A 13659-nucleotide genomic window follows, 5' to 3' on the forward strand; every position below is an offset into this window, starting at 1 on the left:
ATATAATACAACCAGGGATGACACACCGTCCTGATTTCTCGGATTCGTCATTATTTTGAAGGGTAATGTCCAATAAAACTACATTGCCCAGTTTTCTCAGACTTGTCCTAAGTTGATTTCTATCCCTATTTTTGTTGTGATTTTCAGCAAGCTTGTCCTCACTTTCTGCGAAGAGGTCGTGATCATTATGCTTTCAAGTCGATATTCTATGACATCATAAATAAAAGATGATCCCGTGATGTATACGTCACATAGCACTGTTACTATAAGTGTAGTGACGATGTACCTTGCACTGTCTCGACTCGAGTCACGATTTTCCGGTGACTCGACTTGACTCGAGTCATTTTTTCAAATGCCTTAGATGACTCGACTCGGCTCTAGTCAATTTATGTATTGAATCGACTTGTACTCAAGTCACTGTGCAGGACTCGAACTGAGTCATATGACTGGAGACTCTAGGACGGCCAGGCAGACATTTCATTGTTACTTCGAACAATAGTATCGTCACCCCATTATTGGTATTTTGTCTATCAGTCCTGATACGTATCAGGCCAGAACTGTTAGGACCGAGGAAAATAAAGCTATTATGAAATGAATGCGAGCAATTCCGTATCATTCGAGCAGAGTTGAAAAAAGTGGGCGGAACCGGATTGAACTCAAGACTGAATAGTGAATGTCTTGGACTCGGGGTCGAGTCACACAACCCTATGACTCGGACTCGACCCTCTACTGCACTGTCTTGGACTTGGACTTGGCTTGGCGGTGAGTTGAAAATGACTCGACTTGACTCGAGTCAAAACTAAAAGAGTGAGATTGACTTATGACCCGAAACCTTGTGACATGGTTCCAACCTGGTGTTTCGAAAACTGCAATATTTGTAATTGTGACATAACCAGTGGGTCAAAGAAATGACAGCTATTTCTGATTACATCGATACCCGAAAACACAAGAAGTGTGTCGTAATCATTAATTCAAGCCATTGGGACTCGTGCAGATGGTGTCCGACATGGCGTGTTTGAATTATAACGGTACTTGCCTGCGAGCCTGAGATGTTGTAGTGCAGCTCTGATACCTCTGAATTGCTTGTTGGGATGTAGCGTAGGCAAAGAGACTATTCATAAAACCTCCAAATATCCTGCCCAGCGGCGAAATTCTTCCTAGTATATCGCAGTCGAATCTTGGATAATAGAAAGCTTTCTCAAATAAGTTGCAACGTAAATATAACATTGTTTTATGGACATTAAGCCATGTCTACATTACGCTTCTTTCCATGGTGCCTAGATTATAGCACCAAAAAACGCCCTTACTTATAAGTGAATACGTATTTTACATACCTTGTAAAAGTGTGCTTCCCCCCTCTGAGCAAGGCTGAATTTCAATCTTGAAAGCCCCCGACTATCAGGATGCCTTGGATGAATATTGCTAGAAGGCCAGCGATCATGATCACGAACTGCGTGGCATCAGTCCACATCACCGCTTTCACTCCGCCCTTTGAATGCATGGAATTGGTATCAATTACTGTGCAGTGGAGTAACGTTGTAACACTTATTGTTCACCAGTGTGTAAAATATGCAAAATCCGGATGTGATGATGATGCACCAGGTGATAGAGATGTCAACCACGGTGCGCAACGTGGCTACTGTCGCGTAAATTATAAGACCTGTGTAAAGTAGCTAAATAAAACAACAACAGCAGGTCAGTATATGCAGAGTACACTGATACCCGGTAGCTTTAAGACATTAGATGGATTTATTCACAGGGCTCGACTTTCAGGGTCATTGTAGTATTATTCCCTGCACTCCACATTCTTAATGAATCTACCTATTGAATGTCTTACCTATGAAATGTCTCATTCACAAAACAATTACGAGTTATAACGCCTTCATAACCGCATTAGACAGGGCTTGCGAATCACGGCAATCGTTTCATTTCTGAGTAGGCCTAATTGCGATTTAGGAGATCGCAGGACTCGCCGCTTCGTTCCCTGTATCGTTTGCGACAGGATAAGATTGAAGTAACCGATAAATATGGATTCAAGTTCATAACTACGATTATTTATAATTCTATATGGAGTGGATTTCCGAGAAATAGACACGGAAACAAAGGGTAGATATTAGAAATATGGAGATAATTGCAACGCTGTTTATAAAAATAGCGATATACGTATGGGGGGAACTTGCTGTATAATGGGGCAATAATCATGTTATCTTCAGGAATATCCTCATATCAATTTATATTATTTTCTTAACTGAAATTATCTCAATTCTATTAATTTTGGTGCTACACCCTAGTAGCTCGTCATCGTTGTCTTATAGACACATTGACCGCTAATCTCCCATGCAGTCATCATGCATTACCTGCACCACAATTGACATGTGTCCGTGGTAGAGAGCTTATTCGAATGAAGTAACAGCTATATAAATACCAATGCTCTTACTGCAGTTAAAATGCCCAGCGACGCCGTGATGTTTCGCAAGCTTTTATTGAAACGTAGTTCCAGGTACTGCAAGAACGAAAAATCCACTGGCCCAAAATTTCATAACTAAATCATACATACAAATACCTCATATTTGGATACCGCATTGACTCGGCGGAAAGCCGGAACGAAATACATGGTAGTAAGTATTATAGTCAGACACCCGCTTATCGCTCTCCAGAAGTATTCGGTACCTACAATATACACCTCCGCCGGCTCTGTTGTAAAACTGGCTGCCGAAGAGAAAGATACCATCAATGATATCCCAATCACAATCTAAAAAACAAACGACGTGCCTTTGAGTGTTCAGAAATTGTCAAACATAGTGTTTCAAAAAGTGTCTATCATGATGTTAAAACTGTCGAATTGTTCGACAGACCATTTAGCGCAGGGGTGGGCATTGAGCAAACATTTTAGCTTGCGGGCCGCATTCAACATCTTAATCAATTCGCTGGTCGCACTGTATTAAATTGGGATTATAAACCAAAACGCAATATTGGTATTTCAGTATATAGTGAGGAAATATATATAATCTATATGTTTATTTGAAACAAAGCAAACATTGCTTTGATGATATCGTACACGCGCCAGAAACTTTAGCGAGGTTTCATAAGCTGGTAAACCGCAATAACCAATTTTCAAAACTAGGGACGAACGTCGGTTGTCCCGATTCTTAGAACAGGATGGAGATCTGAATCTGCGAGGTAAACATATGCAAACTTTGGTGATGTTGCTTTGAAGTCATGTTCATGTTAAGGCCAACTCTTATCGTAACACATTGGGCGGACACTATTTCTTTCCAGAGCTTGAAGATTAAATTGTACGTTATATAGGCCAAAAACTTCACTTTACTTGCCTCAATCTACTTGTTTCGGAGTGTCAAACAAATTTTGACTATACTTGTTATAATCATGTTGGGATAAATATCAAGTTCAAATATGACACCAATTCAGCTTAACTTCCGCTAAAATCGAAGAATATAGTATTATAGGATCCTCCAAAAGGAACAAATGTCATACTGCATCTAGCAGATGTAGTGTTATCTCCTTTTGCGTTTGAAATATTGGACGGAGTTCAAGCACCAAATTACAACCCATGTAGCTGGTTAAATAGAGCACAGGCCTGCAACAAATGCGGAATAGTATACGATTACCATATCGCTATCTTACTGAATTCATTGACCTTCCGCCAAGAAAATAGTTATCCATTGTTGAACTCCTATATCCTTAAAGGCGTAGTACACCCCGATGAAAGCGGAGATGCTCAAGATAACTGAAATACAAACAAAATATGTTATCAAATCCATGTATAATTGTATGTATCTAGCATATCTCAGTGAGTGATACCAACCTGTGAAAATTGCAATATCAATAGGTCCCGTCGCCATGGCAATACTGGTGCGATTAGATAATAATCAAGCAACCCCACCTGCTTAAATTGAGGAAAAACAAAATGAGAAAAGTCTACTAAACACAATTCAGACAAGTACACTGGCAAATAATGGTGAGAAAAATATTTCCTTGTAAGTTGCTGCCTCAGAACCACATTCTCTTTTATACCATTGAGTGGAATCCATGGTACTGAAACTATGCACCGATTAACGTTACTGTGAGGAAAAATGATAGGATGATTTTTCGACACTCGGACCCTGATTCACTCAACTCGGTTAAGTAAAAATATATTTGCCTGTCCAGATGGAGGGCTATCGCTGCGTGCTCTATTTTATCATGTAAGCGGTTCATCGGTGCCATATATTCCTACTTCATACCTCGACAACGGTAGTAACTTTTAACGAAAGCAGATTTTACTTCAGAAGAACGAAAATATCATTGCATGAATCTATTTCTAACTATTATCAAGAAGATGGTCAACTGGCTCAGTTCAAGTTGGACGTGTCGAGTTATTTGTCGAATAAACTCTAGTGAAGTTGCTCTCAACCGGGGGTCCGCATTTTCGGGGGGTCCACGACACCTCCAAATTTGAAAAATGATTGATAATCTAATTTGTAATTTTTAAATTACGTAGCCTATATCGCAAGGCAGGTTCGATCTATAACTGCTAAAACTTCAGGACTCATATCAACGGAATGGTCGTCGGAAATGAAATATCCTACGGTGAAAACTCATTTTAATTGCCGACACCTAACTGATTAAAACAAATATTGCTGTTTAGAGATGTTTTGGTGCACGGGCTTAGTGGAAAAATGAGAAGTTGGGAGTAATAGGAGCAGGCAGGGTGACTTCGAAATGTCAACAAAACATTACATGGATTTTAACTGTCAGGCTCATCAAATTAGTTTGCGAGTGCATGTATGAAATATCCTCCAGTCATTTTCCTAATCTGTCTTAATAATGGAACTGAAACGTCGCTACGCAATCCATTTTATCCTATAATATACAAAACGACGATTACATTACATTACCTTACGATTACATTACATTACTGTTGGTATATTCTATCGATGTTCATGAATGACTTGATTTTGAACATTTTCCTCCCAAATTTAGGCGATTTGCATATTCATTATTCGAGGATAAAGCCCGAAATGAGAGGTAAGGCACAGACGGGCCAAGCTTCACCATTGATACCGCAATTCGTCGTAAAAAGCTTAGGATTCATATTAACTGGTAATAATTGAATGTAACTGTTGCACTGATTCCGAAAATCTAAATACTGATCGACTTCTTAATTCTCAAAGTATTCGGCGGGAACATAGAACGTTGCGCTACACGCCTACATTTTATGGCCGGTACTACAAAGCGACTTACCAATCAAGAACGTGGATAGCTATTCAGTTGTTTGTAATTGTGAATGTCACTTCCACGGCAGTTCATTTTGCTCCGTAGATCAGGCAGACAGTGCGTATTTATCTTATGACTGCGTTGTCATATGGGCATCGCCATGCCTGCTGTTCTCTTTGATCAATAAACATATCGTTCAATCCAAGATTTCCAGTCGGGTACATCGAATTCGCAAGTGATATTGGTCGCCGGCGCGACAGAAACCTAAATTTGGGGATTTTGAAAAGGGGGGTCCGAGCCCCTAACCCTGAAGACGGCATCGTCTATACCTCTCAAAGACATGTTTATACGGTAACGAGAATAATTATTCTGGCCGAGATAAAAATTTACGAACAAGTTGCTGCGATATTGATCATAGACGTTCATTGAAAAAATCGATTTCCCTCTCGTGCCGCGTATGTTGCGATCATACCCAAAGGAGTCGAACCGCGTTATTATTATATTCGCCACCACCTATATGTGTAGAAATTTATTTTTGGAACTGCTCGCTCATTTAAATAGAAGGTGCGGATTTTCAATACACGACCACGTACTTTAAGAAATTCAGTTGCAGAATTCGCTTTGAAATAATAAAAGTACACTCAATTTCTACATGTTGAATGATTTTTCAGAAAAATCAACTTGATGCCGTTTAACTTTTCCAGTTACATTTTGCACAAGACAGACGGCGGTTGCACGACAATTGACCTAAATTTGAATTAAAACTGAATGGGTCCGCGCACATGAGAAATATTGTAAATGCAGCGAAAGAACGTAGACCACAAATTTAACTACACTCCCTAAGTACGAAAAATATTAATATCAACCATTATCGTCACGGTCGCACACAGCACAAGCTCATTGAATTAACCGTCAATGTCCACAAAATTATTCATCGACGGGCGCAGGTTGGACACAGTTGATTTGTACGTAAATGTTAAAATGGGAGACATTGAAGCATACTATTTTTGAAAAAGAAATCCTGGAGTAACTATATCTGCAGTAGCTTATATGTGTTGGTATACATTTTCATAGCCCTTCTAATCATATCTCATCTTGTAAAAATTGAACAGCAGCATGAACTCTTTACACTACAGCAATATTCGACACACCGAAATTCTGCCATGATGCGGTACAATGAATGACACCGTTATGCCGCTCAGTATAGCCATGAGTTTATCTCTGTGCTATCACTTGACTCTTTTTTTGATGCAACTTATTATAACCTCATGAAAAGTCATATTTCATATTTACAATGGATTTATATTCACGACGCAATTAAATGACCACACCTACCAAACTACTTGACAATTATACAGTCTTTGGTATGCTGTGGTCTATTTACGGCACGCTAGTGGAAATAAAATATGGAGTTTGTGTTTTATCTTACACGACAACAAAGACATCATGTTGCGATGCAGCGGACAATGTCAACATGTCTGCGAAGACAAGAGAAATACTTGAATATATATATATATAATTTACGTTAGATGCATCATATACATCGCTAACATGGCTAAGAACGGGTGTACATAACATAACAAACGGTGGTACTGACGCTCATTCAGGGCTGCAGACTACCACGTACGGATCAGAAGGACCGAACACTTCTAAGACCTTGTGTTGTACGGTCCACTAATTCGCAACCCGATCGTGTATATAGGCGAAATTGAGTCAATCAGCCCACAAATGAATGACAAGTCAGGCGAGGCGAGCACGTTCGATTCGCCGGCTTAAATATCATCGAGGTGAAGAAGGAATCGATTGTAGTGCACGGAAAATACAGCAATGAATGCAGAGACGAAGAAGTGAATGAAAAAACATTGCTGCAATAAATCGTATAACGCCAACAAGTTTTGTCGTGATGTTTTGAGGCGCTCACTGATAACTCGCAGATAACTCGCCATCAATTGAACCCTACTGACTGACATCACAAATCAATCTAACATACGTCACATACGCTGGAACATAGTTACGATATTTCACTTGGTTAGGGGATATTCTTTGTTTATGCCTCTCCCTGCGAATAGATATAACTTGTTAACTACATAACATATATCTGGGCTTCTCGTCGCCGACGTCATTCCTACGGCAGTGCACTGAAAAGCCGAGACGTAAAGTGAGCCAAGCTACAAGTCGGCAGCAACGACCACGATCGGGACGCGTGGGAGTGAGAGCGACTGAAGAATGAATGCGAGACAGGTTGAAAGACGTTCCCGGGAAAGACCCATGAACATCATGAAATTTGTGTCGTGGAGCGCAAGACCTAAAAGGCGATAAGCTCCACTGTGGTGTGCCCATTAATGCAATACACAATATAAATATCAACATGCCCCATTTTAATGCCGCAGGCTATTGCTACAACAACAGAGAATTGCCTCATTCTTGGTTCGTTTAATATATTCGTATTCTTAGTGCGGGAAACTGTGCACTACTTAGAATCCAATCAATCAATCAATCGGATTTATTAATATTTTCATCGTTTCAAAACACCACAAAACTGCGATACAATGAAAAGATAGGCGGGTGTCGAAACAACTTGGAGTAGTCTTCATAAGATCAGACACCCAACTTGGCCTAGGCGAAGTAAAGAAGAGGCATGCACACTGAATGAAAAGTAATTCAGAGAATATAAGACGCAAGCGACAAAATGATGTGGCATGTGGCGGAAAGCGAGGTCGATGTTAGGTCGTGGTCCGGTAATCCTGAAGGCTGGCTAGCATTCATCCATATGCAAATGCGCCAGATTCATCACAAGATCACAAGTAGAGTAGGTATTTCGCAACCTATTTTATGCCTGATTGTGTTTCTATATCAGTGGTTCTAAACCTGGGCTATTATACAACCTACATCTCTCGCAATATGACAAAGACGTCGTAGCTATTTATGGGCTATTTGTCCCAACTAAAATTAACAGGATTTGTCCCAAAAATGTTGACTGTTGTTGTAACAACGTTGATGTTTACTTTTATCAATCACCGCCCCTGCTCTTACCTATCACAGGAAATGATATTCGGGGTTTCCTGTCACGGATCCGGTGGAAGCATTTGCATTCATTGCGCAGTTCAATTTGTTCGTGCAGCTCAAATGAGTTACACGGTCACCAACATTTTGAAACCAAGAACTATACTTCTGGGGCACTGATCAATGTCAAGGACTCGCGATTACTCCCGCCGCTCACCAGTGTTATGTAGAATTTCTTCACTTTGACATTCAGAGTACTGGGAAGGGTATCGCTCCCTAATCAGAAAATACATATATTCCTGGAAGACTCATGCCAGCGTCTCCGAGTTCCGTTGCGTTGCCGCACTGGGCGCCGAAGCGTAGCACCGCACTCCATGTTTCTGTATCGCTATGCGTCGGCGGACAGCCACAGTGTACCAGTGGTCCCAAACCGAATAGCGTAATTATTGTTTGTTTGGCTCAATAATGTATATAATATCATTGGAACTACTATTGTACGAAGCACTGTCACGCTGCTATAACAAGAGACGAACGGTACCGTATAGGCCAGTGGTGCCCAACCGGTTGGGAATTTCCCACTGGTTGGGAATTCAATGGTTTCTGGTGGGGAATAGACCCATTTGTTAAACATTGTATGCAGGACAGTCTTCATATATACGGAGACGAATGCGCAATTACCGTTACCAGTCAAGTGCTCTGAAATGTATGTGTCGAAAATTATATATTGCGTGTTGTTCACAAAAACCAATTTTTAACTTCGGATAAGCAATCACAAACGCATCCAACACGAACAGTATGACATGAATAACGCTTTCGCTAAATTTTAAGGGTTACCGGTATCGGTTCACAATACGTTTTATGTTGCAGTTATAGTCGATTGTCTTGCGTACAAGCAAATAGCTGCCCCGTAATGACAAAAGTTTTGGCGAGTGGGGAATGAAGGTTCGGAATAAATCTAAAGTGCATGGGAAATGAAGGCTAGGAATAAATCTGAAGTGGGGAATGACGACAAAAAAGTTGGGAACCACTGGTATAGGCCAATATTAAAACCAAATTTGGCCACCGCTGCTCCTACCAACAACGACGCTCCTCCAACTAAATTATTTCTAAGCACTGTTATGTACGTGAAATGCAATCCTATACGGCCTTCTTATTTCATCTTTCACGATGCAACAACTTTGAAACATATGCACACTTGTAGAGTTATGCCCACTTAATAAACCATGGCAAGATTTCGCTTCCCATAAAGACACGTTATCCTGCCCGCCACAAGACTCAAATTAGATACCTCCAGTGTTATTGTAATTTCCAATAATATTGATACCCGTGATATGGATCATGAATGCTGCAATGTAATACGTTACGTGGTGTTTCTTCAATATTGTGAATACAATATTTTATTTACTATTTGACGTCTCTCTGATCACGTCTACGAGTGCAATCCCTTTCTATTGATTGTTATGGACACGCATTAACGTATTCTGACTCGACGAATTTTTATTTTTGCACCTTTCCATGCAGTCTTTATATCACGTTTATCATACTATTCCGTGATATGATCTTATATCAGTTCTATGACTTTGTTGGTGTTACACGTCGATTGATCGATAAGGATGCAACAAAACCAAAACAGATTTCCTAGTTTTATATTGTTTCAACCAGAGCTCAGTCACTGAAATAAGGACGTAATTTGAAGCCTGATACTTTTTAATAGATGCGGAAAATACTATGCCTTTCATATTTCTGATAATTCAGAAGTGTCAAACTCAGTTGGGTCGTTGACAGAAGTTGTCAAAGTAGTCAACACCCCGAACAGTTTTCATAATTTCCGCATTATCACAAGTCGCATCATCGTCCTTCAATGTGGTGAGCATTTGAGCGATGCCGAATTAGATCCTACGTGCCCACGTGTATGAATAATTGGGGTCAAAATGTTGTACTAGATTTATACTGATGTAGGTTTCGTGTGCCATGGGTGTATAAGTATTAGGGTTGTCCAAAATTTGGAAAATCTTTCAAACACACCGTGATTGTGTCTTATTCCATAGATTATTGATAAGAGGTACAAGAAAACACATGCGATGTTTGTAATATTCATATATCTATGTCATATGATGTGTCTCACTTTCATTGCTGGAATTTTCTATCATCGGATATTCGTCGCTGGTAATTTCTAATGCACATGTGTGTCATGTCAGCCAACATCATCATTGGGTAATTATTATCATTGAATGAGTCGTCCTATAGCTTTGTATCACAGCCAGTTTGAGTTATAAATACCAACTACATTCTTTACATGTTCTAGTCCGAGGGTTTCAACCTGCAGGCCACGACGTTTTATTCAGTGGGCCATAGAGCATTAGTTGCCATATCGCCCCTGTACTGAACTCTCAGTGAAAAGATTGTGTATTCTTATCTGTGTACGACACACTTACTGGCGTGATGAGGTTGAAACCCTCGAACTAGAACATGTGAAGAATGTAGTTGGTATTTATAACTCAAACTGGCTGTGATACAAAGCTATAGGACGACTCATTCAATGATAATAATTACTCAATGATGATGTTGGCTGACATGACACACATATGCATTAGAAATTGCCAGCGACGAATATCCGATGATAGAAAATTCCAGCAATGAAAGTGAGAGACATCATATGACATAGATATATGAATATTACAAATATCGCATGTGTTTTCTTGTACCTCCAACACGTGGAAAAATGCCAAAATATTATCTGGCCGCTACCCTGTCAAGTTCTAGCCAGACTCGGATACGGCTTTTATAGCTTCAACGGATCGTTGTCTTCTCATCAACAGCACCAATGGAATTAGGAAACAATTTATAAACAAAATCAAAATTCTCCAGAAGAGCTCGATTAAAATATTTGTCTGGAGTGAATTATTATAACAATTTACATTTTATCCTCGACCATAATTGTAGAAATTTGTGATCTGATGTCGCATTCGTCTTGTTCGGGTACGCCGAAGCGAAAAAACTTCCTCACGTGTGTGGGAAGGCGCTTATTATCCACGATGGGAATGAATAACTTCGGATCGCTCATTGCAGGATCAGCCGGACCTGGTCAATAAAACAATTAGACTGGTGTAGCAAATCATATATGCCTATGCGCGGTATTGAGATCACGTTACCTGTAACCAAGGACAACGGATATCCAATAATTATCGTTCCGAGCATGAGTATCAACCCGTGCAGGTTGAAATTTAGGTTGTACAGATTCTGAATTGCAGAATGCCTGAAAGAGTTCAGCGTGATAATGTAGGTGCAAAATAAGCTATACGCAATCTGTCTATCGGCAAGTTGACGTCAGAACTCTAAGTAGCGGATTATGAAATGATATTGGTTATATCGACATTCAGTACATTAAAATATATGCTACATCGGGTAAGAAGGTGAACTAGTCGCTACGCTCATATCGGTGATTTTGTTTGTAGTCATATGAATTTACAAATATCCGCCAGTTCATGCTGCAATTTCTTTTGCATGATGGTCGAAAACCTCAAATATCTTGTGACGATGCCTACTAGAAACTATTTTGGTAATGCTCCGAGATAAAATTAGCAATATTCAAATGTTTCTCTCCTTTTTTCTTGGCTTTGAAAACTACTCCAGTAAGTAAGTAGTCATAAATACACTATCGCGGACCGCTAAATCTTGAAAACTGATATTTATGTAGTCGGTGTCGACACATCAGGAGATATATATTTTCAACAGTATAAGGATTCGACCGCATCATGTGATACAAATGTTGGGTTTTCAACAGAATAGTAGCTGTTAGGCTATTTAGGCTACTCGAGTGATTCTTTTTGGAACATGTCTACACGGCTCCCTCCCCGTATTACCAGGAGCATAGTTAATAATACGATAAACGATGTGGACAAGTTGTAACAGATACTTTGCGCGATTAGGGAGGTGACCGAATATATTGTAGATCGTATACTTCCAAATGTTTTACTGGGCCCTATCTACTGTGATGAAAGTTTCATATGGACCACTATGCGGCCTGACATTGCGCACATGAACCACTAAACGTTTACATAAATTATATTGATCAATACTTTCGTAGAAAAATATTGCAAGCTCCATACATATATTTCTCCCGCAACACGACGAAAATTTGGGACTCCCTGCGAAAACAGTCCCTGAATTTCTCCGTCGTGGTCTCTCTCTTTCTCTCTCTCTCTCTCTCTCTCTCTCTCTCTCTCTCTCTCTCTCTCTCTCGTGATTAAGACGATTATATTTTGACATACGAAACGGACGATTTAGCACTAAGAAATCCAAATTTTGACAATTTTGACGTTCAAAAACCAAATTATTACAAAATTTTGCGTTCAAGAGTCTAAACTAGGCACTGGTGCGCATAACGTTAGAATCGTAGTACATTTCTGATTGAAACTGTCTGTCCTTACGAAGTAGCTTGGCAACAATAGAGAAAAAACGTTCAACTGAAGCAATTGTTTGTTGACAGCATTGGATTCCAGTGTGTATACTGCTGGAGTGTTAGGTGGCTTCACACCGACAATTAGGGTTGCCTTGAAAACTAAAATCAACTTAAAACTAACATGTTCAAATCATGACCCATGTTTAAAACATGTATTTTTTTTTGTCTTTTTTCTAGCCATGATGTCAACAATCTTGAATTGTGACGTCACAGTGTATGAGCATTAGCAATTGAAAGTATAGGGAGAATATGGCTCCTTCGACGAAAAGTTCTTACGACTACACTGTCATGCATAGACCAAAAATATCTTTAACCAGGACTACATCGTTATGCAGCTTTTTTACGGTCATCATCACCAGAAGATCCAATCCACTTATCAATATCTACTTGCTATAACTGTCGAAACAACGACGATTTCGAGGGCTCCAGCCACTCCATTTCGTGTACGTCGACGATATTGGATGCAAATCGTCAGTAGGCTCATACGACATGTTTTCCGAAAGTATTTACACAATTATGGCGTAACTATACAGTGTTTGAAAACAAACCATTTTTTTTTCAAAAAGGTGTTTGTTTGAAACACTGTTTAAAATATGTTTGGTTTGAAACACCGTTTGTTTTAAATGCAACCCTACCGACATTGTTTTCTGCATCACCATTTTTGACCACAACCCAGACCTGACATTTGTTAACATCTTGAGATTTCGGCATGAGCTTTAAAAAAACTGCTGATCGACTAAAAATTTAGTGTGTCGGTCATCACGCCACATCAACTTATTTGTTTCCTTCGATGTTTAGCATTCACAATGAGTAGACAATGGACTATCTACAACCTTGAGACTATAAAGTAGCCTACAAGGTGTAAAAAGTTCACCGATAGTGCAACCTCTACGAAGCGAACAAAATGACCTTTGCAAACACTTTTTGACATTGTAAACAATTTTGACAGTTTTTTGACGTAACGCTACAATTTAGCT

General features: G+C 39.7%; 2 protein-coding genes across 2 annotated transcripts in view; both read right to left on the reverse strand.

Moving 5' to 3' along the window:
* Positions 1–1540: 1540 nt before the first annotated feature.
* LOC145456447 (sodium-coupled monocarboxylate transporter 1-like) lies at positions 1541–10203 on the reverse strand. The gene is made up of 4 exons (XM_080334572.1): positions 3646–10203; positions 2564–2752; positions 2438–2503; positions 1541–1660 (listed from the first exon to the last, which is right to left on the reverse strand). The coding sequence occupies exons 1-4, from the start codon at positions 3682–3684 to the stop codon at positions 1652–1654; spliced, it is 303 nt and encodes a 100-aa protein (XP_080190698.1). The 5' UTR covers positions 3685–10203; the 3' UTR covers positions 1541–1651.
* A 468-nt stretch (positions 10204–10671) lies between these two features.
* LOC145456420 (sodium-coupled monocarboxylate transporter 1-like) overlaps positions 10672–13659 on the reverse strand; it is a 33506-nt gene continuing 30518 nt past the window's right edge. The window contains exons 12-13 of the mRNA XM_080334537.1: positions 11373–11476; positions 10672–11301 (exon numbers count right to left, since the gene is read on the reverse strand). Of these exons, the coding sequence (XP_080190663.1) occupies positions 11135–11301; positions 11373–11476 (271 nt within the window). The 3' untranslated portion in view covers positions 10672–11134. The remainder of the gene's footprint in view (positions 11302–11372; positions 11477–13659) is intronic.

The sequence above is a fragment of the Botryllus schlosseri genome, chromosome 14 (assembly GCF_051294905.1).
Source record: "Botryllus schlosseri isolate E-star chromosome 14, Bs_hap1, whole genome shotgun sequence".
Taxonomy (NCBI): Eukaryota; Metazoa; Chordata; class Ascidiacea; order Stolidobranchia; family Styelidae; genus Botryllus; species Botryllus schlosseri.